Here is a 27,532-nt window from a genome sequence, read left to right as displayed (position 1 = left end):
ATTAAACTAATTATTTTTACATCATGTAAACATGTCTGGTAAAATAGGTACTTCAGAGAAAATAGTCTTAAAATAAGATTTTAGCATTATAAGGATGGAAAGCTCAAGTGACCATAAGCTTTTTCACATTTCTTATATATGTGGGAATATAGCTTGAAGTATTAAGGAAAACTAATGCAGTAACATAAAAATAAATTATGTAAATCATATTAAAAAATAAAATTCAATGGATAGACTTTGCAATTGGTATGATGATTATGTAAAAATCTTATATCTTAATGAGAATAATTCTGTCACTTGATATATGCATGTTAAGCATTTATTAAACAAGTGATTGCTATCTCACTGCCTATTTTTTTATTATCTAAGTTCCTTTTTATGATAAATCTACAAAAATTTTCATGCTTATAACAAGTATTTTGTGGAGGAAAAGTCAGTGTTTAAACATTGGGGTAGTATGTTTTTAAATTTAGAGAGGCATTTTAGAGAATGAAACTAATGAAAGTAAAACTAATAAAAGAAATACTAGAAATAGTTCTTTTAGAAAAAAGGTTATAATAGCAGAAGTTTGAAAAATAGACCAGGGAACATTTCAATAATTGCAATAGCTCTTTTAGTAAAGTCCACAATTTTACACATTATTTCAATATTTTTCCAAATGTAGTTTATGGTATCTTATAGAGAAATTTTAGGAGTATTTACACCTTCTCTCTTCACAGCCTTATGGGTTTTAGTCAAGTAGAACAGAAGTCAGAAAACATTTTATGCAAAGGGCCAGAAAGTAAATATTTTAGGCTTTGCAGACCATACAGGCTCAGTTACAACTATTCAACTTTGCCACTGTAGCATGAAAGCAGACATTGACAATATATAAATGAATGGGCCTGGCTGCAATGAAATTTTACTTACAAAAACAGGAAGCATTCCGATTTGACCCACTTGCCAACTCCTGATGTAGATTAATGTTAGCAATTTTATAGTCATTTTTAAACAAGACTATAAGAAACTATCTTCACAGTTAGTGGATAAAAAAAAGAATATGATCATTATAACATTTTAATAATATAAGTTACAACACCAAAATTCTATCTGATGCATCTACAGATGCTTACTATTGTGAAATTTTTAATCAAAACTAACCTCATCCAAAAAGAAGAGATTTCATGTGTAGGATTTTTTTCTCCATTCCTTTTTATTCTAGGAACTCAAAAATTCTATCTCCCATTTACTGAGTGAATACTACAAAATAGGGCTTGTTCTTTATCCTTTAAAAATATTATATGGTTATTTACTTCTCACAGCCTAATGAAGCAGGTAGTACTTTGCTCATTTTACAAATGAGTAAACTGAAGCTAAAAAGACTACATAATCCTCTCTGACTATAGTGGCTATTAAGTGACGGATTTGAAATTCAAACCTCAAAGGGCTTTCAAAGCCTATGCTATAGTGCTACAGTGACTAAATGAGTGAAAACATTCTTAAATCTAAATTCTAATTTGTTCCCAATGGAAAAAAAAGAGAGATTTACTCTTATAAAAGTTTCTAACTTAGTATAATACTGTTTATAATAAAACTTGCATCTTGGAAAATATTTTCAAATGTACTTTGTATACTGACTTACAGTTTGGATGTTGATTGTGAGCAACTACTCACGTTTTAATCCATCAGTAGCTACAAAGATAGTTTGTAGTTTCTGATCAACATAGCCCTAAGGAACAGACAGAATCAAAATTTACTTCACAATTACAGAGCTCAAAATTCAGCTTAATTCTCATTTGCACTGTCATGTTGCCAATGCAGTATTTATCTCCTGACTAGGACAGATGATGTGAATGTAACATTCTCCCTGGGACCTCATTCATAGTAATGGTTATAACAAGAAGAATTGCTAGAAAGTGGAGAATCAGTTTGTCTGAAGACATTTAATTTTACTCTGTGTTCATTAATAGAAAATAACAAATTTCTTACTATGTAGAAAACCTTTGAATTTGAAAACAATGTGCTCCATATAAAGGAAAGAAAAAGTAGTGTGTAAAGAGCTACCAATCCCAGGGTGGATTGTCAGAAAACTTAAGTTCTGATACTGAACTTTTACCACTTAATTGCTCACTTTGGGAAAATCATTTAACCTCCTTAAGCATCAGCTTGCTCAGCCTTGAAAGAATCTGGGGGAGTCAATGGAGGGTGGGACAGCCATAAAATTCTATGACTCTGTCACTGCAAAGAAGATTACTAAAACCCACATATCTAAACATTTGGGTAAAAATCTTCATACCATATTACAGAGCCATATAATTTGCCCTGCCCTATTCAACTTCTCCAACAGTTGGATGGAGATGTAGTTCGTTTCTAAAATTTCCTGGTGAAGTAAAGCCTAGAAGAAAAGTGAATATGAGGGACGACAGAATTAAAGCCAAGAAACCTTAATAGGCTGAAATAATAAACCAACTCAAATCATACAGAATATATAATTGAGATAAATATCTGTCCTTCTGTGAAGATACTAACGGTTGAAGTATGTGTAAGGTTTTATACTATAACATTAGCCAGTGGCAGTATATGGCTATGAGAACTTATTTGCCATTTATAGATCTATAATAGATATCTTTGTAGTGTCTTTAACTTCCCATTCTTCTCTACTATTTTATAGGACTTCCAAGCAGATTTCAAACCTGGGTAAGCCTGGTTATCTTTTTCTCCATGTTGTCATCCAGGCCTCTGATTATTCCTTTTTTTTATGTTCGTTTTTGAGAGAGAGAGAGAGAGAGAGAGCGCGCGCGCACCAGTGAGGGAAGGGCAGAGAGAGAGGGAGACAGAGAATCTGACAGCACAGAGACTTATGGTGGGCTTGTACCCACCAACCTTGAGATCATGACCTTAGCCAAAGTTGGACGCTTACCCAACTGAACCACCCAGGTGCCCTGAGTATTCTTTGAAAATAAAGTCATCTATTTTGGAAAATTGGCACCACTGTAAATTCATGGCCAGAAAACTACATTGAACCATCTCCACAAGCTCACAAGCATTATGTCTGTTTCTTTAATCTCCATCTCCACAACGATTATTTTAAATCTTCTCCACATACTCATACTTCAGGCCTTCACTATTCTCTTCTGTCTCAGAGGATGAATTTGTCTCCTACTTTTCTGAGAAAAATTACTTCCCTCAGATGGCATCTATCAAAACTGACTTCTGGATCATCACCCTTTAGTTCTTTCTTTTCTTTATTACCGTAGAAGGAATGTCTAAGTTCTTAACTAAGGCCAATTCTTCCACCTAGGTGTTGGCTCTTGTGGTAGATATTTCTCCTATTGTGTGTGTCTATCATCTTTTTTATTACCCTTTTGATGTTTTATAAGATCTCATGTTATAAGACTTGCCTCTGAACACATGACTGAAATTTCCAAGTGCCTTGCAACTAGGCCACAAACAGGATAGAGCCTCTACAACCAGGTGCAGTTCTTGAATTCTGCTTACACTAATGAAGTGAACTGTGCTTTTTGCAACTAAAAAATCTAAAGAATGCAGATTTAATTCCTTCTCCCCTTTATAGAGACTATGCAATATCTACTGTCCTTTTTCCTCAATATCTTCCATTTAACCAGACCCTCTCAATAGTATTTAAACTACTTTAGTCTTTCCCATTTAATAAAATCCCAAGAATCCCATTACTATGCAGCTATGGCCCTATGACTCTTCTCCCTTTTTCTAAGAAAACATTCATTTAGTGGTTCTAATTTGGTATTTCTAACTCTTTACTTACTACTCCTGCCATAACATGGGCTGAAGCAGCTTTTTATACAATTAAGTATTCTCTGTTACTGAAAGATTTTTTTTAGGGGGGGGTTCTAGAATGCCACACTGCCTTGTGATGCATGCCACTTCAGCTGTCTTTGTTCAATCTTTTTTGCTATTTACTCTCCCTTCTCAGGGGTACTTAAGTCTTTATTTTAAACTTCATTTTCTTAATCTACTCATTTTCCCCAAGAAATCTCCTCCACTCCCCTTGTTCAGGTTCAACTAGCAGTATTCCTTTACTTACAAAATGTATGTCTTCAGAATGGACCATACCTCTGAGCTTCAGGCTCATATAGTCAATAAATATAATCTAATCTTCACTTGGATGCCTCTTTATGTAGCACAATCGTATGTCTAAACTTGAATTCCTGATCTACACACAAACACACACACATACACACACATACACACACACACACACACACACACACACAGAGAATGAATCATTCACCACTGGTTATTATACATGACTCACACCATTGATCCAGTGCCTTGTATAAGAAATCTGACTATCATCAAAGGTCAGTATACAGTAATCTAAGAGTATGTCTAAGTACTAAGTATTAAATACATGTATATTTAATATTCTACTTCATTCTTTATCCCCATTGCCTGTATTGTTGATGTGAGGTAAAGTATAAAAAAAGGAGAGAATGAGAAAGCCTTTATATTTCCTCCATGCTTACTTTTTAAAAAAAGATTCTTGAGATTCTGTGTGCACAAAATACTATTAATCACCAGGTTCATACTGTGTAGCACTTTATGATGTATTTTTATCTTTAATCCAACAGAAGTCTATATCCAGCTGTAGAAAGAAGACAAAGTGAGCCTACCAGCTAAACAGTATGTTTGCAATCTCTAGCTGTGATTTCAAAGAGGTTTCTTTGGGAGCAGTTTTCTATCCCACTTGTTTTTAATAGGAGAGGGAAAATTGGTTTACAATATGAACTTTTAAACTTTCTTATTTTCATACCAATTGCTTGCCCCACACTTGAACCCAACAATTTCCCATATATTCAAGTGTTTTTCTACTCATAGTTCTTAGCCAGAATCAAAGCAGTTTAGCTGAATGAGTCTGTGCTGTCATATGGGCCACAGATAAAAAGATCAGGCAAGTAAGTGGTGGCAATTCATGGACTTTCTAATGTACTTTTCTCCACTTTTGAGCTTATTGAACTAAACTACTGAACCTTTTTAAGCTTATCTTTGGAATTTGACCTTCATTTGTCCAAGTTCGTATTGCATTTGAAGCATTTCAACCAGTGAAATAGTATGCTCATGTAGTTATTGTCATAATTCCTTACTGTTTGTAGTAATTTATTCCTTAATTTCTTAAAAATTTATGATTATTTTCAATGCTTCAGATAACTTCCTAATTATATAATTGGTATTACATTAGTGATCTCAGAATGACTACAGTAGACTAAAAATTATTTTCATATTTTATAGATATCTAATTCTTGAAAATGCCTTTACAAGTTATTAAAGAAATTAAAGGAATACTAGGAGGGACCAATGAATGGGACAAAGGATTGAATGATGAAGAATAAAGGAGGGTTGAAGAAAGTGAGAGACTTAGAATAATAATTAAGTTCCAGATAGTACTAGAATCAGGAGGAAAAAAATGCTTTGTTCCTGTGATGTATTAGTAAAAATGGGTCATAGGCTTAAAGTTGAAGAAGAAAGATGTAAAATGACAGGCTAATAGGCAATGTTTACAGAGGTAGCTACTGTGTATTCAAAACTGGGAAAGTACGCTGGGGCGCCTCAGTGGCTCAGTTAGTTAAGCTTCTGACTCTTGATTTTGGCTCAGGTCATGATCTCCTGGTAGGTGGGATTGAGCCCTGTGTGTGGCTCTGTGCTTGGCAGCAAGGAGCCTGCTTGGGATTCTCTGTCTCTCTCTGTCTCTGTCTCTGTCTCTCTCTCTCTCTCCCCACCCCCTCAAAAATAAATAAATTTTTAATTTTTTAAAAAGAAACTGGAAGGTATAAAACAGTTTATACTACCTATATACATAAAAGGACCAATGTAAAGGCTTTGCTGAATGCATTGGCAATAATATCTATTCTGTATGTTTTAGAGATTAAGAAGAGGGCCTCTGAAGTTACAGGGACTAGGTTGACATTTCCTAGCTGTGTGACCTTGCATAAATTACTTAATCTTTCCAAGTCACTGATTCCTCATTTGTAAAGGGAATAGTGATAGGGCTGTATTGAGGATTAAAATACATTATCCATGTAAAAATCATTCTTAGCACAGTTTTCACACTACGTGAGAGCTGAAAACATGTTAGACGTTATTACTGTTAGAATAGTATGAAAGGAATGTCATAGCGTTGCTGGGGTTCAAGGGACAGGGTCTTCAAGGCTACAGGGTTAGTGAGGAGGAGAAATGGCAGGCAATGATAGAACCTCTGTGTGGACATCAGTCTTCCATAACCTTCTGAGAATCAGGCAGTATGTTTAAGAAATTCAGTTTTAGAATTAATAAGCAGCAGAGTCAGTCTTCAATGGCATATATTTCTAACTGTGCAACATTCAGAAAAGTGCTTTCCTTTTAAAGAAGCTTAAAGGTATCAGCTGTCTTCTCTTTAAACAAACAAACAGAGATAATAATAGTAATTTTGAGACCATTACCTGCACTTAGCAGTTCTCAATAAAAGCTAACCAGTATTAAAGGGTGATTTGGATTCTTCATATTCTCCCTCTCCTTCCCTCCTTCTTCTCTTCCCCTCCCCCTTCCCTCTTCTATTTTCCTCTTTTTCCCCCTCAACCCTCAGGTCATTGACTGTCTAAGATATATCAAACTATCTATACTGGTGAACTGAATATAGATGTTGATCATATTTTTCTATCTAAGCCTGTAATACAAACAAGAGGCAATATATACAGCTTATGCATAGAATGATTTAAAAATTAAAATGTTGTTGGTCATGACTACCAAAACAAATCAGTGTGACAATGTTAAAATGGATGACACTAGCAGAAATGTTCTGGACTAGCAACGGTTTGGAAAATATTGTATTTTTCTTTAGGGAAAAAAAAAAACTGTGAAAGAGAGATGACTGAGTTTACCTAGAACATATGTACTTTCTTGGAGACGTGATCACCATTTTTTGAAAGAATAGAAATTGGTGGTTGGCTACCAAGCTCATGTAAAAACCAGAGGCTTTGAATTGCCTACTGTATTAAGAGATCCCCGAAAGGCTTAACTAAGTCAACTGGTTATCACTAAATTCAGTTCATCCCCATTTACAATGTACCTGTAGCCTGAGGAAAGGTTCTAATTACTAAAGCAGTAAAGCAGAAAATTAGAATGGTGTCTTATTTTCTTCTTGTATTGCTTCATATGCCTGTCTGTACGTGTGTGGGAGCACACACATACGTATCTTCCATCATCTGCTGGTTATTTCTACGCAGATACTTCATTTGTACCACAAAGTCATACTGGCTTCATCAACCTCCCACTGCTAACCTCCTCATCCTTAAGGGTTTCCTCCTCACCTCCATTACCCAGGTCACTCAGACTTGAAATATTGAGATCTCATTTCACTTTAACCCACAGTCTACCCATTGTCAAGTCCTGTTCCTCCTAGTTCAGAATGTATTTCCCATCTATTCCCTCCCCTCTTTTGCTATTGCTAGAATCCTTGATTTGATTCTCACTTTCACCACCTGAACTACTGTTACAGCTTTTAATCTGAATTTACAACTTTTTACTCTTCCTAATTCAAGCTCTCTGTACATTGCTGGGGAGCTTAGTATTCCCGAAGGACAATTCTAATTTTGCTGCTTCTCTGCTCATAAACATTTAATGTCCCTGGCTGCAGAATGAAGTTCAGTCTCTTTATCCTGGAGTGCCAGCCCTCTAACGATCCTCCTCTAAGCCTATTTCCTATTTCCCCTTCACACAGTTTGTGCTCTTGACCAAGTGAACTTTAGACTTTTCTCTGTATACTTAGCAGACTGTTCCATTATTCCCCTTTCTCACACTCTTACCTCTTTCTCATGGTATAATAAGCTCATTATTTGCTGAATGAAATAATCAATTAATTGACTAATTTTCTCAGAGTAGAAACTCATTGAAATAAGGAACAACATCTACATCTTAGATCCTCACTGTGTCTTGAGCACAGTTGATTTGAAATATTTTTTTTTTAATGAGTGTTTAAATCTCATCTCATTTAAGGGTTTTAAAGTCATTTATTCCATGATTTTTAACAATAATGTTCATGTTAGGTCATAGCCTTGTGTTTTTGTTTACTAATAAATTATTCATCTAGCTTACAATTTTCCCATAGGATGGGAAAGATTTTTCTTCCATGACCACCATCTTTCAGTGTATTCTGCTTCCAGGAGATTGATCTAATTAAACCAGCCTATTCAGTCACCATCCAGGTTTCAAACTGTTTCTATTGTCATGGCATCATCTAGGCCACCTTTTTTTTTTTTTACTGACTACCACATTCCCTCTCTTTTATACCGTATTTCAAATTTTGTCTGTTACACAGCGATTTTTAAATTATGCATAAATGCCTTGCCCTCTACTAACCTAGTAAATTATAATTGAAAAAAAATCACTATGGATATTTGAAATCTATGCAAAAAAAGAGATATTTTTATTTCTGAGAGGTGTATGTTAAAGACTAAAAAAGATAACTTATCTCTAATTATGTGAATTCATTTTAATCAATATTAAATTATATTACAATATTAAATTAATATTATTTCAATTTGGTAATGTTGTTTTTACAGTCCCCAAAGTAATCGTTATGATAATCATAATAATGTGATTCAAATATGCAAGAATTTTTATATCATTTTAAAAGTTATGCACAACTTTAGGTTCTTCTTTGCTTATAGTCTATTCTAAAAATAAAACACATTAAATCCATGCTGGTATTAGTACTTGATGTAGTAAATATATATGAAACATGTATTCTTCATGAAACTATAGTTTAATCACAAGCAATGGCTATTTTTAATGAACAGATTAAAACAGATTTAATGAGCAGATTAAACAGTTATATTTGATATAACTAATACTTTGTGATTGGCAGGTCAATCGCCTTGGTTTTGCCGTATGGAAAGCATTTTTTAAATTGTAATTTAAGGTATTTCTATGAATTACCAGTGTTATTATCAAATTCATCACTTTGATAATAGGAAAGGTATACTAAAATTCACCCTTTAAATGATAGCTACTTACTTTTCAATGATTTGCGATTTGCTTCCAAAATTTTTCTAACAAATCACTGAGTGTTCCATACACACTTTTGAAAAACTTAGGAATTTAAGGTTCAATCTAAACAGTCATTATTGGAGCGCCTGGGTGGCTCAGTCGGTTGAGTGTCTGACTTCAGCTCAGGTCATGATCTCGCGGTTCATGGCTTCAAGCCCTGCATTGGGCTCTGTGCTGACAGCTCAGAGCCTGAGCCTGATTTGGATTGTGTCTGCCTCTCTCACTCTGTCTTTCCCCTGCTCGCTTGCACGCTCGCTCTCTCTCTCTCTCTCTCTCTCTCTCTCTCTGTCTCTCTCCCTCAAAAATGGATATTAAAAGAAAAAACAAACCTAAACAGTCATTATTTATAAAACATAAAGAATAATACTATACTATACATTTAGCACAAATTATTTAAAAATTGTATGTTTCTCATATTCTTGGAGATAAAATATATAACAGATAATAGAAAATATCTTTTTTTCATGTCTAACTTGTGGTTTCTGTTTTGTTCTGTTTGTTTTTCTTTTGCTTTTATATACTTGCATGCATTTGTGAATATATGTAGTTGAGAAATACTGAGAAGAAAATGTATATGTTCTATAAATTCCTTTATAGAATTTGATTCCTTTATAGCTTTTTAAAAATAAATTAAGTTTATTTATTTATTTATTTTGAGAGAGACTGAGACAGTGTGAGAGAGGGAGGCAGAGAGAATCCCAAGCAAGGTCCGTACTGTCAACACAGAGCCTGATACAGGGCTCAAACCCATTTAATCATTAGATCATGACCTTAGCCAAAACCGAGAATCAGTTGCTCAACCGACTGAGCCACCCAGGCTCCCCAATTCCTTTATAGCTTTTGATTCCTCTGTGCTCTCAAGGAACTTGTAGTGTAGGTCTCTGTGCAGGTCTAATTGTGTGAGATGGTACTATTCTTAAAGTTTCGTATAATCTACTTGATAGCAAAGATGATGACTGTAAGCTTCTATTTGTAACAGTAGGCACATGAGATATTCTGAGAAACATTCCCACTAAAACTCAATTAAAATGTTAGACAAAATAAAAAGCATTCTTTTAAATGCATAGGTGACTTCGTACGATCATTACCAGAGTTCAGAAAATAAAGGAAACACTTAGGGCCAAAAATCAGAAAGAGATTTACAAAAAATATGTGACAAATAGTAAAACCACAGCAGTTGCTGTTTTCAGATTACTAAAGATAAAAGCTTTTAAGGTTAGTATGAGACAAAAGGAAAAGAAAGATATCTGTGTCTAAGCAAAATCAAGGGTTGAAACTGAACTCTTCATAAAGTTTAGACCTTTAAGACTTCAGATTCAGTGGTAAGGTTGGGGGGGGGGGGTAAAAAAAAAAAAAAAAAAAAAAAAACCTACCAGCAAAGAAAGACAAGAAAACCTGCTGTTTAGCCACTCTCACTACAGGTATGTAAGTAACGCCCTCCCCAAGAATCTTCTACAGCCCTGATGACCTCAGTTCTAATTTATACTGCAAATTTGGTTGAGGAAATTCCAAAGTAGAAATTAATATAAAACTACCTCAGTTTGAAAGCCTCAGTATATTTGGAAGAAGCAAAAGCAAATCCACTTTTGTAAACTCAAATTCCATAAATTGGGTCTCTATACATTCTCAGCAATAAATATTAATTTTAAAAAACTGCATAATAAAAAAAGAACATCAGCTAAAACAGACTACCTCAAGCAAAATGCTGCAGGAAAAAAAAAGCAGCAGCATTACAGCCCCAAGGATTTTGGATATTAGATTCATTAAATACAGAAATAAAATTACCCTATTTAAAATGCTGAAGAAAATACAAGAGGGAATTTAATTAAGAGGTACAAACTTCCAGTTACAAAATAAATAAGTCACAGGGGTGAAACACACACAATAGGGAATATAGTCAATAATATTGTAATAACTTTGTATGGTGACAGATGGTAACTACATTTATTGTGGTGAGCATTGTGTAATGTACAGAATTGTCAAATCACTATGTTGTGCACCTGAAACTAACATAATATTATATATGCTTCAATAATAAAAATTTGGAAAAAAAGAGAGAATTAACTATAATGTCAACCTTCAGTAATAAAAAAAATAAGGGAATTTAAAAATAAGCAAGGTAACAAGAGACTATCACAAAATTCCAAACAATGAAATGAAATATATAATCACTAGCAATGAAATAGATGAATGGAATAGCATATTAGATATAGCTGAGAAAAGAATTAAGTGCGAGAAGTTAGATCTGAATATTTTAACACAGAGAGACAATGCAAAAATGCAAGAGAAGTTAGAAAATATGATGACTACAAAGACAAGGTGTAGCATAACTAAACATCAACAATAGAATCCAATCAAGAGAAATAATGACCTTGAAAACTGCAGAGAGAAACTGTATGTCAATTTACGAATATTTGCACAGCTAAACTTTGGTAATATGGTCCAAACAAATATATCTTCAAGGAAAAAAAAAACAAAAACAAAAAAACTGAGAGGGTTTACCAGCAAGAAATACACACAAAAGTAACTTGAAAAGGAAGTACTTCCAGAATAAGGAAAATTATTCCAGAATTAGGAAATTAAAAGGCACAGGCGCCTGAGTGGCTTAATCGGTTAAATTTCTAACTTTGACTCTGGTCATGATCTCAGGGTTAGTGAATTCGAGCCCCACTTCAGGCTCTGTGCTGACAGCTCATAGCCTGGAGCCTGCTTCCAATTCTGTGTCTCCTTCTTTCTCTGCCCATCTCCAACTCGTGTGTGCACGCACGCTCTCTCTCCCTCTCTTTCTCTCTCACAAATATAAATTTTTAAAAAAGGAAATTAAAATGAAGAAATATTCTATATAAACCAATAATTTGAATATATTACTTGAGTTGAAACAAAACAATACATAAAAAGATACAAATTCTTTCAAATTTTCGATTTTTTTCAGTGAGTCAAATTGATCCTCAGCTTTCTTTGTGGTTACAGGTTATTTCTCAGCCACCTGTTGTTTTCCTCTCGACAGAGATATTCTATATGCTCTACATGAAGGAACACACAAGAATTTTGTGTCAGGCCCCTCAATTTTCATGGGAATATATTCCCCCATCCTTAAGCACTCATATAACCTACCAAAGCATCCAGATACTATTTTCTGGGTACTATCCACCCGTGTTATCAGCAGTAGCATCAACATAGTAAATCATTGACTAGATAAAGTATTTTATGGGAAAGTAAAACAAAAAACCTCCTCATAGATTAAATTGTGATACAGTGTTGGAGAATAGTTGTAAGACTGTGGAGGTATGATGTTATCTTTGCCAGGTAAAAGCAAACTATTACTAGATTTCTCTGCTTGTTAGAATAGAGATAGAGCCTTTGCTGAGATGATGCTTATATACCAAGTGCCAGAAAATTGTGTTTATTTGGTCTACTAAAGTGATCACATCTGAAATGTCAGGCAACATTGTAATCCTGCTTAATTAAGCATGTATATTGTCATTGTCAAAGACTCATCCTCAGAGACCTTCTGTACTAGGCAGTCTGAAGGCAAAAATATTATGGGCATGAGATATAAATCACCATGTCTGGAGCATCTGGGTGGCTCAGTTGGTTAAGTGTCTGACTCTTGGTTTCAGCTCAGGTCATGGTCTCACGGTTTCATGAGTTTGAACCCGGCGTCAGGCTCCATGCCAACCGTGCAGAGCCTGCTTGGGATTTTCTGTCTCCCTCTCCCTCTGCCCCTCCTCCACTTGAGCTGTCTCTGTCTCTCTCAAAATAAATAAATAAACTTTAAAAATAAAATAAATCACTGTACCTACCTAAACTTTTAAGTCTTACTGAAGACATTGAACTCAATGACAATTTTAGTGAGTGCTGCTTTTGTACAGAAAGAAGGATAGAAGCCAAATTAGAAAGGACTAAGGCAGTGGAAATATCTTATCATTATAGCCTTATAAGTGTTATTTCACTAATTTTATCTGTTCTAATTCCCATGATTACTGGTGATTTTAACATTATAATTCTTCCAAAAATATATAAATAATAACATAACACCATTTACCTACCACTACCCAGTGTACGAAGCAAATCATTACCAATACATTTTAAGCCTCTTTGTAACCCAGTTTACTATTTCAGGAATAAACACTGTAGTGAATTTGTCTTTATCATCCTTATAGTATTGTTTTATTTATTTTAAATACTTTATATAAATAGTATCAACTATATGTATTCTTTTGCAAGTTCACCCATGTTGGTAGTTTTTTTGTTTTGTTTTGTTTTGTTTTTTTTAGTGTGCTGATTTTGAAAGACAGGGAGAGGGAGAGAGGTGATGGGAAGGCACAGAGAGAGGGAGAGAGAGAGAATCCCAAGCAGGCTCTGCATTGTCAGCATGGAGCCTGAAGCAGGGCTCAAACTCAGGAACTGTAAGATCATGACTTGAGCCGAAACCAAGAATTGGACATTTAAATGACTGAGTCACCCAAGTACCCCCAGCCATGTTGGTATTGTAGGAGTAACACATTTCACTGTTGTATAGTATTCATTTATATGCCCCTGTCACAATTTATACTCTCAACATTCTATTGATGAAAATTTGCACTTTTTTTGTGTTCATTTATTTTATAAGTTATACCCTTCCAAATATTCTCATGTATGCCTCCTTCAGTAAATATACAAGAGATTCTTAAAATATTGAAGAGCAATTGACTGCTGATTTATGCACTTCTTAATTAGTACCAGACATTGCCAAATAGTTTTCCGATATGTTTGCACCAAATTTTACTTGCCCCAGTAATATGTAACAGTTCCAGTGACTCTAACACATCTTCCCCAACACTTGAAATTATGATACTTTTTAATTTTTGCCATCTGAAGACTGTAAAAATATGTTTCCAATAATAATTGAAATTTGTATTTTCCTGAGTACTAATGAAGTGCATCATTTTTAAATGTGTTTGGTTTTTATATCATTTGCCAAAATTTCTATTTTTTGTAATTTCTCTAATGCTCTGGATTCTTAGTTCCCATGATCATCAATGACTTACTGATTATGATTTTTCTTCCAATGTATCATGGCTGTGGGAACAAATATGGTAATCATAAAAATGTCAGTATTCTAATCCATATTACAGTTATGTTTTTAAATTAATAAATTAGCATCCTGATGTCTGTCATATGGTCATATTTAAATAGCATTAATTGTATTCTCGGGCCTGATTGCCCCATCCCTGATAAGAGCAAGTAGAGGGGTGGGTCATGGGGACTGGCAGCTTAATTGTAGCTTTACCTGTGAAGTCCTGAGTATCTTGCCTTAGGTTAATGATTTTCAAACATATTTAACAAACTGTTACTCATAATCTTCTATAGAATAGTAAAACCACTCTAATTGAAGCACCACAGGAGCCCAGACTCTGGCTCACCTGCTCTGCCATCAGAAACTGGGCAAGGTTAATCTGGGGGTGGAGGGAGAAAAAATACACATTAGAGATTTAAAAAAAAAAAAAAAAAGGACATAACCACAAAGTATACATTAAATTTTTTTATCATAGTGTTTATATAAATCAATGGCAATGTGTTGAGTAGGTCTGTGAAAGATATGATTTTTTTGAAAAAAAATCACTTAAATGATTCAAGAAGAGGCAAAGACCAATAAGCAAAGAAGGCAGTGAAACTGAACAATGAATGTTCAAAATTCAGAGTAGGATAGTGTGGATAGTAACATTTGGGTATTTTGAGAATTATGTAGTCTTGGAAGGTAAGTGAAAAATGATCTTGTGTGTCAAACAAAAATGTTGCTTATGGTTCTAGCAATGGGAAACTATTTCAGTCTTTTTAAACAGGAAAATAATACAGTTGACCCTTAAGCGACCCAGACTTGAACTGCATGGGTCCACTCATATGTAGATTTTTTACAGTACAGTTCTGTACATGTATTTTCTCTTCCTTATGATTTTCTTAATAACATCTTTCTTTCTGTAGCTTACTTCATTGTAAGAATTTAGACTATAGTACATATAACATACAAATTATGTGTTAATCAACTATTAATGTTATTAGTAAGGCTTCCAACCAACAGTATGGTATTAGTTAAGGTTGGGGGGAGTCAGAAGTTATACTCAGATTTTTTACTGTGCAGGGCAGGCAGGGGCGTGGTGGCCACCCCTAATACCCGAGTTGTTCAATGGTCAAGTGTATATAAATCTTTAAGACTTTGGAGTTTTTCACAAATCATGTGTATAGTATGTAAGTCTATTTCATGGGTCTTGGAACTTAATTTTATAACTTTGGATTAATGTACATTATTATACCTTTTGTATTTTTGAATATTATTTGCTGGGTTTATTATATTTTAGTGATGAATACTTTAGGAAGACAGATCTATGGACTAACTAGTGATATTCCTTTTAATCACAGAATTTAACAAAATTAGAATTATAAAAGAAGCAATTATTATTTTTAAGTAAAAACAAAATATTTATTAATAATTGCATTGCATTAGTCTCATCTTCATTTCATAAACTTAGCCATAGGATTTATATGATGTTCTTTCTGGGGAACATAGTAAAAGATTCAACAAAAGCATTAAAATAGTATTTTTAATTTCTACTGAGGAAACCAAGTCTATTTCTCTTACAAAGAAAGAATAACAGGCAATATTATGTTTCTTTTAGTACCAGGAATTATAATAAAGTTGTATATGGATAATTTGTGACTTATTGAACTTGTAGCTTTCTTTACATGTTTTAATATGTCACTGTCTGGGGTTCCATCCTAGGAGACTTTGATACAAGGCTAAGGGGATTATAACTTATACTATGGACAAAGGTGTTCCATTTCTATTTAGAATGAATAACATTGTACTGCTCAGTTGCATTGTGTTCAGGGTAAAGATTTCAATCTCTTCTGTGTTTTCTTTATCATAGAGAATTCCATGGTGCTCCCATGAATAACATTTCAGTGTATTGTTGCTATTAATTGACTGTGGTCCTGAATCATACTATAGAAATATATTTGGTAAAAACTATTAAATTCATCACATTTTTAACATAAGGCCCTTCAAACTCGGTACTCTGGTTTCTCTCCTTTGACAATTTGAATTTTATTTTTTTAAATATTATATAATTTAGGGATTTAAAGATCCTCCTTCTTGGTTAATTTATTGGTTTTTCCCATGAGTCAGAACTGATTTTAAATTTTGTTAACCATATAAAAGTTAATATAATTAGATAGATCAGCCCATATGATCTTTTAAGACATTTAAACATAACAGATGTCTGTGTTGTGATGAGAAGTCACCAATTAACTACTGTGTGGCATATTTTGTAAGATGTTTAATACATATTTCTGTATAAAGATGCTGTGTGTTTTTTTCATTTATAATTGGAAGAAAAATAAATTTGGAGTATGTTCAAATAGCATTGCCTGAAGAGGCTTTTGGAAGCAGCAGGAAAACACTCTACCTAACCCCAATTAGTCTTGTTTTCCACATTCAGGGCAGTTCTGTTTTCAAACATAGCCACTAAACATGATGATAATGGAAATTAATATGGTTAGAAAGCAATTCAATAGCAAATGTTTATTGTTCATAATTGTTGTTTCCTGTCGTAAGTTTCGTAAAATCTGTCAGCTCTAAAAAACAAACAAACAAAAAACAAAACAAACATTCAAGGAGTGTGTGAGCTGGGGGAAAAAGCAGGTGTGCCTGAATTATACAATAGATATGCTCTTGCAAAGTAATATGGAAGTCATTTTTTTTTTAACAAATTGATTTTTTTTTTCTTCTGTTGATGAGTTCACTATTTCTCAGAATAAGGAAACCTGATTATGGATCCAAATAATTTAATTCATATATGAACCCATATATAAAAGACTGTTTTTCTTACAGAAATTTTTTTTGTGGATTTATCAATAACGTGAAAAGGTTAACCACAAAATAAATGTTAAAGCCCCATCTCTATAGTCTTTCCTTATCCCATTTTGACTATAATTTTTTTGTTTCTTTTTTTTCTAAACTACCACAAATGATCATTTTCACTATATTTGTATTTGTCTAATGTCTGTATTTGTCTAAGAATTTGCCTATACTGTGCAAAACTGGTAATGCCATAGGGTGATGCAAAGATGAATCAAACACAGATCTTTCAGATCTGAGAATGAATCATATGGAAGGGTTGATGGGGCAGGTTTTGTTAGAATTTCCCTTTTATGTAATTTTAACATTTCAAATTAGGCTCAGTGCTTCTTAGTGGCAGCAAATGTCAGGAAAAATGGTCAAGGGACCCAAGAAAAAATTTACCACATCAGAAGAATAAATTCTACCAACTTCTAGCTTGGGATTGTCTTCCATGAAGCTAGAATCTAAGCTTCATGAGGATTAAGTCTTTATCTGTTTTTCTCACTACTATATTCCTTGACTGGTACCTGCCATGTAGTAGTCAGTCAATAAATATTTGTTGAATTAATGAACACATCAGTGACTCCAAGTAGGATAAAAGTACTATAAAGAAATAGTGTCTAAAACCATATCATGGTATAACTAACAGACATGCAACATCTAAATAGTTGCCAAATTATATGCTAAATATTTTATTAATTTAAAACCCAAGTACATTTCTTTGTAATCTTAACCATTTTTTCTGCCCTGGCTGCATCCAAATTTCTCATTTATACTTCTTCCAGTATAGAGCTAGCTACATTGTAGTTTAACTTGATTAGCATCTATTTTTCTCCTTGTAATATATATATTAAAAAGTGATGCATGTGCAGTTCAGTATCTGATAAACATTGTGTTCCGTCTGGTGAAACTCATACTGTGTTTTCTAATCACAAGCAAATTCCTCTCTTAATTCATCTATCCCCCAATGTCTTCTTAGAATTCATTTATTTAGACTATTCTGTTTCTGCTAATTAAAGTTACTTTACCTCCCTCATCCAAAGTAACAGATTTGCTATTTTACCAATTGTACCCAACATTTATGACAACTGTAACTGGAAGTAAAAAAACAAAGCATGTACCAAAACATTTGTAAATACAATATGAGTGGAGTTCAAATTTGGGGGAGTATTCAAGGTGAGCCTTGATAGAAAGGAAGCTTTATATAGCTAGGATTTGGGGGAAGGGAATTCCAGACAGAACAGTATGAACACAAGCAGAACCACAGAGGAAAGTGTAATTCAAGCTTACCAGTAGATCTGTGTGTGTGGAAGCACTGAAAAATAAGACCATGGAAGGCTTGGTGTACTCCATAAGCAGTAATTTTTCTGTAGTTAGGGAAGGATTTTGACCAAATCTCTGAGGTGATTACCCCTGAGTAAAGTTGACGTGATAGCAATGACAGCTAATAGAAACTATAGGCAGGGAGGCCAGTTAGAAAGAAGCTATTGCCAACAGTTAAGTTGAAGCATAATGAGAATTAAATAAGGGCAGTGGTAGCAGAAGGAAAATTGCTAGATTTGATCTAAGAAAGAGGTGACAGGAGCCACCAATGGTTTGAGAAGAGATGGGTGGATAATGATGCTGAATTTCTAAGCCTGGGAGTGTAAGTGCTGGGAATGAGAAAATGGAGGAGGATCAGGTTTAGATAAAGCACAGACAAACTAGTTGACCCAGGACAGAGCCTTGGAAACTATGTGCATTGTGGAATAGTTTGAAAGAACAGTCTGCAAAGAAGCTGTTGTTCAGGTGAGGAGATGGTCAAAGTGCAGTATAGTGTCATGAGCAACAAGGAGAATGTTTTAATACAAATAAGTGTTAAGTATTACAGAGTTTTCTAGGCATCTGAGAACTAATGCAGGATTTGCTAAGTAGGCCTAAAAACAGATCCGTTTGAAAAAAGATCTAGTAAAATCTAGAGCCAAGGAAATTAATTTTGAGAAATTAAAGATTGTGTGCAAAAAGCCAGGAAATGCTAAAAAATATGTGATATTAAATATGTAAGTTACCATATATCTTAAATCAAGGAGTTGCTAATACATACGTTATATTTATATCTGACAAAACAAAGTTATGAACATAACAGGACATTAAAAATAAACTCTTTCACATGCACCAAGATATAGTGCTGTAAACAAAATGAGATGCCATATCTAAAAACAAGATCTAACTGGGAAGAGTTCTTGATATAACAAGCATTTGAAGAAAAAAAGAGGATTTTAGAGACACGACTTTGAGGAAATGTTTTTGTAGAAAGCTATCTTGTCCTCACCTCACATTCTCCCACCCATCACATCTGACAGTGTTTGGGGGAAGCTAAAACCAAATCACTTGGAAAGGAAGACCATGGACCAACAGAGTCATATATTTATACCTGAGAAAGAAAGCCAAAGCAGCCTTCGGGAATATATGTGCGTGCGTGCGTACATGGGAGCGCGTAAAGACTGAAAACTAACAATACCCTCACAGACAGTAGAGCAGGGAATGTAGAAGTATTTCCCAGGGAGTAGATACAGACCCCTCAGGAAAGAAATTTGGTCTAGGGTCATTTTTAGGTTCTACCCAAGTAGTAGTTTTTTCTAGTCAAGTGACCTAGACAGCCTTAACATTCCCCTCAGTTTGACTAAACTTTAGACAGTCTTCTTCCTGACTCTAGGCCCGTTGTGTGATGAAGATAGGAAGAAGCTTATATTTTTTAGGGGGTTAAGGCCAATTAGCAAACAGTAGTTTGTGATTCCCCCACCTCAGCTCTCAAAAGCTCTACCACTCTTTGTTTCAGAGGAATTAAGACTGAATTCTGACCCCTCTCCTATATTGCAGTAGTCTTGAATAAAGTCTTTGCCTGATTAACTTTATCTAGTACAACTTTTACTTTGACACAGGTAAGTGGCTGTCTACCGAGGAGTCTGTGCTAAAGTGAAAAATCAATATGGGACCAAGTTAGAAGTGACAAGCCAAAGGCAGGTCATGGCACAAGTCCTAGGAATTGTAGTTGGCAAAGGATTTCTAAAGAATTCACACATGCTCATGAGTCATAGGGTTCCCAGATTTAAGAACTAAAAATGTGACACATGGAGTTAAATTTGAATTTCAAATACAAATAATTCTTCTAGTATATTTTGTGAAATCTTTCATACATACTTACACTAAAACATTATTTGTTGTTTATCTGAAAATGAAACTGGACTGAGCATGTTGTATTTTATGACATTTCTACCGCAAGAGAAACCGTCAGTTTTAAACATCTGCTATTCCTAGAGAGCGAGAGCTTGCTTATAACAGCATCAATCACCAGCTCTTACAGCTCTCTTTTACTGTGTACTTCTCTCTCCTTTCCACTCCACCTACCCTCCTCCACATTCAAAGCCGAAAGGGTCAGAAACAGCAGCTAGCATGAACGGGAGGTGGTAAGACAAGAAAAAGAACAGAAATCAGCTTCCTTCTGCCCCTCAAGGCGGATAGCAGTGTCAGGTCCCTCCAGGTCTTGGCTGGTGGAAGAGGGTAGGGGATATCCTATCTCTGAAGGAAGATTTGAGTGTTGATAATAAAGTTGCATTTCCACATTCTGTGTATTAATACCTGTTCAAAGTACCAAGTCTATAGATCTACGTTGCTAGTCTATAGGTACATGACAATAAAATAAGTACTTTTCAAATTTTATGTGCTTCAATATTTTGAGATTAATCATTTAAAAGATTAATAACTTGGGGCATCTGACTCAGTCGGTTAAGCAGCCAACTCTTGATTTCTGCTCAGATCATGATCTCACAATTCATGAGTTTGAGCCCCCTGTCGGGCTCTGCGCTGACAGTGCAGAACCTGCTTGGGATTCTCTATCACCCTCTCCCTCTGCCCCTCCCCCACTTGCACTCTCTCTTTCTCTCCTAAAATAAGTAAAATAAACTTATTTTTTTAAATAAAAGAGTAATAATTCTAAAGGATAACTCTAAAAAATTAACTTTGCATATTGTAGTAATACCACTTATAAAATATCTAAGTATTATTGGAAAGCACTAAATATTAATGAATATTAATAAAACTTTTCTGTGTGATAATTTATTTTCTTTTTAAATCTATATTTTTTATCAATCTCTACACCAAACATGAGGCTCACACTCACAACCCCAAGATAAAGAGTCATATGCTCTTCTAGCTGAGCCAGGCAGGCACCCCACTATATGGTTTGATAGAGATTTTCTATCTTTATATAGAAATGCACCTGTAGATTTTCTAATCTTTTGTGTCACAGATTTTTTTCAGTACTTTCCTATTGACGTGTAATTACACCAAATAAAGTTCATTGATTTAAGTATATAATGTGATTTATAGACATTCATATCAGAATATTTTAAGAATCTAATGAATACTATTTCACATGTGCAAAAACACAGATTTTGTTTCCTACAATTTCAGGGTGTTTATTTACCTTTAAAGCCCATCCATCAATGACAAAATTTTTGCTCTAGGTCTTTTCCTCTGGACTGGTGATTGATTATTTGAGACAATGACTTCACAAATCTATTATACTTATGTATCAGAATTTCTTAATATTGAGTCTAATGTTTGTAAATATAAACTTTATCTTTTTATATGAATGCTAACTATAAATGCTATGTTCTTATCTACAGGATTAGCAGAATGTACTATGACCTTTTTTTTTTCTTTCAGGTGCAGGTTTACTTTTTCCATCTTTCAGTGGGAATTCCTATCTAGAATTACCTTTTTTTATAACCCTGGATGAGTTCACATGTGTTCCAGGGAAAGAACATAACAGAACTGTTACCATCTACTTGACTATAAAAACAAACACTTTGAATGGAACTATTCTCTACAGTGAGTATTAAATGTTGGACTTCCTATATGTCAGTTTTCTTTCTCAAATGTTAACCTATTGAAGCAATGAATTATTCATTTAAATATTGTAGGAAAACTTTTCTAGCTTAGTGCATGAAGCATTACCAAAAGAAAATCTTAGTTCTTTCTAGTTTTCTTAAGAAGTTTCTTTAATTTATGAGTTTTTCAATGGAACATGACTTACAAACAGGCTCTGAACCAACAAGGAAGAATACAGCAAGCATATGAATTTGATGGCATATGGCTATAGCAGTAAAACATAAATGCTTCAAATGTTTCAGAGCATATTTTTATAATATAAATCATTAAATATGAATTGAATTCAATACTTAGTAATTTGTAAAATGGCATTCCAAAGCTGAGGTTCATTCGATAATTGGGAAAATTTCCTATCACACTTTTAGCGTTATCTTAGCTGGTTAGAAAAATAGTATAGTATTAACAGTATTTATTTAAGGAAATGCATCTATATCAAGGTTTCCCTAATTACGCAATGTGCTCACAGGGATTTCTATAACCAGAATTTATAGATTTCTTTCTTCTATGGCTGAACATCACTAAAGTATATTCTGTGCAGTATTCCAAATGTGATAATGTTTTTTTTTCTTTTTTTCTTTTGAAATGAATATACAATAGTTTTAACAATTCCCTATATTGTAGGTATAATGTCTTCAGTGCTTAGATAAATTATCCATTCTAGGGAAAGTCATTATTTCTAAAAATATTTTCTACTCTACTTTGAAATATTTTGAAAACTTGAGTCATCATTTTGTACTTTGCAAAAAAATTAAACCTTTTTATTAATGGCTATGAGTAAAATGCTTAAAAGAAGCATTTATTGGAAAACGGGGTGAAATTAGAAGTTTTGAATATTAAAACTGAAAATTTGGGGCACCTGGGTAGCTCAGTTGGTTGAGTGTTCAGCTCTTCATTTTGGCTCAGGTCATGATCCCAGGGTCATGAGATCAAGCCCTTGTGTCAGGCTCCATGCTGGACATGGAACATGCTTGAGATTCTCTCTCTCCCTCCTGCTGCCCATATCTCCTGCTTGCATCATCTATCTATCTATCTATCTATCTATCTATCTATCTATCTATTAAATTATTATATATTAAAGATTATATACATTAAAAATCAATTTAAAAATTTTTTTAATGTTTATTTTTGAGAGAGAGAGAGAAAAACAGAGCCTGAGTTGGGGAGGGGCAGAGAGAGGGGGAGACACAGAATCCCAAGCAGACTCCAGACTTTGAGCTATCAATGCAGAGCCCAACACAGGGCTCGAACTCATGAACTGTGAGACCATGACCTGAGCTGAAGTTGGGCACCCAACCAACTGAGCCACCCAGGCGCACCTACACTAAAAACAAATTTTAAACTGAAAACTTGTTATATTTTAGAAAGAAACTAATGTCAGAACTAGACAAACATTATTTATTTCCCAGGAGTGTAAGCACCCATGTTAAAATGATGGCTTTAGAATGAATTATTTATAAATCTGATTTATTTATATTTAGAGAGAGAGAGAGAGAGAGAGAGAAGAAAAAAAAGGAAAAGGAAAATTTGTTTTATGTATAAAACCTAAGTTGTGGTAGACAACCATGAAATTTGGAGGTAATAGTATATTTCAGGGGAAAGGAAACAAAACAAAACACAGAACAAAAGACACAAACATAATAATTTAAAGACACAAAGCAAAGTGATTTTCTGGCTTTGCAATTTTTTTAAGTTATATAGAGTAAGACGGTGTTTTCTTGTAGAGAGTGTGTCTTTACCAACTAAAAACAGCTCATTGCCAAAGAAGCAGCCAGCCCCTGGGAAGTCTCCTCTGGGCTCATGCTCCTGGCTCATATCTATGCTTGTGCTCAATGTGCTCTTTTTAAAAGCCATAAAAATACATGCCAAGCATATATACACCCTGTCCAAGTTGGTACTTTAATTTAAACCAATAAACTGAAGATGTTAGTACCATAAGATTATTCTTGCTTTTTATATCCAGTGACCTCCAAAAAAAAAAAAAAAATCAAATTAGAAATTATTTAAAAAAAAACAAAACACCATGCCTTTGTAATGATTATCAATTTCTGTCTTTGTCTTACATAATTGTTGTCCCAGAACTGGATACATCAAAGCTATTTACTCAAGGGAGTTTCATAGCCTGTGAATGGAGAAAATATTTTTGTCTAGAAAGCATTCTTTTGTTCATCTGTTGAGTGGTAATTTAATCCTACACTGTTGGGAATACCTCAGCAGAATGTTTCATGGGATTTTTGCTTTCAGCCTTCTTCGAATTTATCAACCTCATAAAAGCCTCACAACAGATGAACATGAAGATTTTTGTGATTCAGTTAAACATCCGTAGTTTAAAAGGTGTCCCTTAACTTGACTTAAGGGCTAATTTTCTTTCCTTTGAAGTCAGTATATTACATGTAGGAGCAATTAAGAATAGTGAGGAAATTAGAACAGATGTTTCACTTTAGAGACTAGGAGTTGATTTTTGTCTGTTTTTTGTTTTGTTTTGTTTGTTTTTTAGTTTTGTCATTTTCATTCCTGGACATTTCAGTAAAAACTCAAATCATTCTACAAACATTTATTGAATACTTGTGTTTTATATCACCCAATTTTAAAGGGAGAAGGATAGAGAAATATCAGGTTGATAAGCCGGTGTCGGCTTTGAATTATATTCCTAGTTCAAAAGTGTAGATTTATCTTTTTTCAGTTTGCCTCACCAACTAATTGATGTTGAAAAGGAACAAAAGGAAGATAAAACTGGAATCCTTATGGGGTTACAGTAAAAATCCTTAGAAAGGATAGTTTAAAAAAGAACTCTCTGTGGGAGAGAGACAGCTCTGAGAACAGCAGTCAAGATGAAAAGAAAGCTTTTTGAATCTGCCACTGAACCAATTCAGAATTCTGGAACCCCGTCAAAGGAGCTACTAATAGGTCACGGGAGAAGGGATGAGACCACACAAAACTCTTTAGGTGCACTTTCAGAAAATGAGCTCTATTTGGCCAGCGGTATCAATCAGGAGGTTTCGTCATGAGATGTATTACTATGCAGTTGAATCCCATTCTGTGCTACTTCTTTGAAAAGAAATAAGCATGCCCTTTGGAAGTATGTGATCTTTGAGAAGTAGGAGCAGACATCTGACCAAGTTGCAGGAGGCAAATTACATGAGCAACTCCAGTGAGAGAACAAGATTCAGAAGCAATCTTTGTATTACTTAATATTTGTATTTGAGAAAGAAAGTATAAGAAGGGCTAGTCTTAGGTATTTATTCCAGGTAGAAATTGACAGAACAAGTAGGATCATTGGATCCTCCTTTTTCGTGCATTTGGGGAGGGCTAGAAGAAGAGATTGCTGAGATTGCTGAGGAAAACACATGAAATCTAAAGTATCATAACATCTGCTTTTCTCTATAAAATGATTCCCAGTTGAATACACAATATCTTCATTAGATACTTATTACACCAAGGCCAGTGAAATCCCACAGTAGTTCCTGACAGCATTTAATAAATATCTTCTTATCTTCTTTTCTTAGAGAAAAAGGTGTGCTCAGTTTTAATCAATTTTACAATGTGCACTGTAAAATACTTTGAATATCTTTGTCCCTCCTTGATAGCTCCCAGTGGAGCTTGCTCCAGACAGCTAGGAGAGGGAGTGGAGTGGAAAGCATGGTTGGATGAATTCATACATTGCCATTTACAAGATACACAAAGATTGCTTTTCATCTTATTTTTTATGACAGGAAAGTCAAATTCAACAAATTTTAACTGAGTGCCAAGAAAGCACATCACACTCTTCTAGGCACTGTGACCTGTACAAAGAGAGATAAGAAATAACCTATACCCTTTTCTCACCGTTTAGCTGACTGTGATAGGACTTAATTATAATAGGAGTAGAAATTAAGAACAAGGGCTGAGTAAAGAGATTCCTTACACTAGGAATCTGTGTTTATGTCTCTTCACCTAAATAGGGAACACTTAGTAATCTGGAATTATGTTTTACATCTCTCTTCCACCCACCTCCTCAGTACTTCACCAGTGCCTTGTGTAGAGTAAGGTTTTTAAGAATTGTTCATGGGGCGCCTGGGTGGCGCAGTCGGTTAAGCGTCCGACTTCAGCCAGGTCACGATCTCGCGGTCTGTGAGTTCGAGCCCTGCGTCGGGCTCTGGGCTGATGGCTCAGAGCCTGGAGCCTGTTTCCGATTCTGTGTCTCTCTCTCTCTCTGCCCCTCCCCCGTTCATGCTCTGTCTCTCTCTGTCCCAAAAATAAATAAACGTTGAAAAAAAAAATTAAAAAAAAAAAAAAGAATTGTTCATAAAGTTCTGTTGATGAGTTACTCAGCTGTGATTGTTGTGATGAAAAATGAGTAGGTATTGAAACTATACTTTAATAAACCATTCTGTTAGTAAGCAAGTTTAAAAAAATGGTGCAGATTTCAAGGGTTTACTCAAAATTTAGCTTAAATCAAAGATAATTTTATCCTGGGTCTATTTAACGACGAGGAGCATAACAGGGGTTGGCAGTTTTTTCTGTAATGGCCAAAGAGTAAATATTTTATGGGCCACACACTCTGTGTTACAACAGTTCAACTCTGCCAGTGTAGCATGAAAGCAGCCATAGACAGTATGGGACTGTGAATGAATACAGCTGTGTTGCAAAAAATCTTTTACTTGCAGAACCAAACAGTGGAAGAATTTGATCTGTGGGCTATAGTTTGCCAACCCTTGACCGAGAATGATGTGATTTGTTAGACGTCTCTTGAAAGAGAACATTGTGTTAAGAAAAATTAAACTCTATTTCTGTGATTGAAATTTATGAAGACATAAATCAGTGAGAGATACACAGTATTTCTATGTAATTCTATGTAATTATATCAAGAAATGGACCCGTGAGGAACAAACTTGCTTCTACAGACAGAGGTAGGGGCAAAAACAAACAAATGAGCCCATTCAAGGATTGGAATTGGTGCCATGCCCACCTCAAGAACAGTAAAATCCACTGATTAAGAAAATTTCTGTGGAGCTAGACTATCTGGCTCTGCCCTCTGGGCAAATTACTTAACATCTCTGTGCCTCAGTATCTGTAAAATGGAATCGTATTATTTGTAATAATACCAAAGATATGAAAATTTCGTTGTAAGGATGGGGAGAGTTAACACATTTAATATGCTTAAAATTGTGTTTGGTGTAAGGCAACAGGAAGTCAATGCTAAATATCTTCTTCAGATAATGTTTTTTTTTTTTATATGTGAAATTTATTGTCAAACTGGTTTCCATACAACACCCAATGCTCATCCCAAAAGGTGCCCTCCTCAATACCCATCACCCACCTTCTCCTCCCTCCCACCCCCCATCAACCCTTAGTTTGTTCTCAGTTATCAACAGTCTCTTATGCTTTGGCTCTCTCCCACTCTAACCTCTTTTTTTTTTTTTTTTTCCTTCCCCTCCCCCATGGGATCCTGTTAAGTTTCTCAGGATCCACATAAGAGTGAAACCATATGGTATCTGTCTTTCTCTGTATGGCTTATTTCACTTAGCATCACACTCTCCAGCTCCATCCACGTTGCTACAAAAGGCCATATTTCATTTTTTCTCATTGCCACGTAGTATTGCATAGTGTATATAAACCACAATTTCTTTATCCATTCATCAGTTGATGGCCATTTAGGCTCTTTCCATAATTTGGCTATTGTTGAGAGTGCTGCTATGAACATTG

The 27,532-nt window shown here is 34.6% G+C and overlaps 1 protein-coding gene across 1 annotated transcript in view; it reads left to right on the top strand.

Annotated features, from left to right (window-relative positions):
• The window catches only part of LOC121029631 (protein eyes shut homolog), a 790,730-nt gene that overhangs the window by 443,411 nt on the left and 319,787 nt on the right, over positions 1–27,532 (top strand). Inside the window, exon 9 of the mRNA XM_040473865.1 lies at positions 21,626–21,790. Within this exon, the coding sequence (XP_040329799.1) occupies positions 21,626–21,790 (165 nt within the window). The remainder of the gene's footprint in view (positions 1–21,625; positions 21,791–27,532) is intronic.

This window comes from Herpailurus yagouaroundi, unplaced genomic scaffold (genome assembly GCF_014898765.1).
Source record: "Herpailurus yagouaroundi ecotype Mexico unplaced genomic scaffold, PumYag 139, whole genome shotgun sequence".
NCBI lineage: Eukaryota > Metazoa > Chordata > Mammalia > Carnivora > Felidae > Herpailurus > Herpailurus yagouaroundi.
The sequence above is the reverse complement of the archived record's forward strand: the minus strand, read 5'-3'. Positions and strand labels throughout refer to the sequence as shown.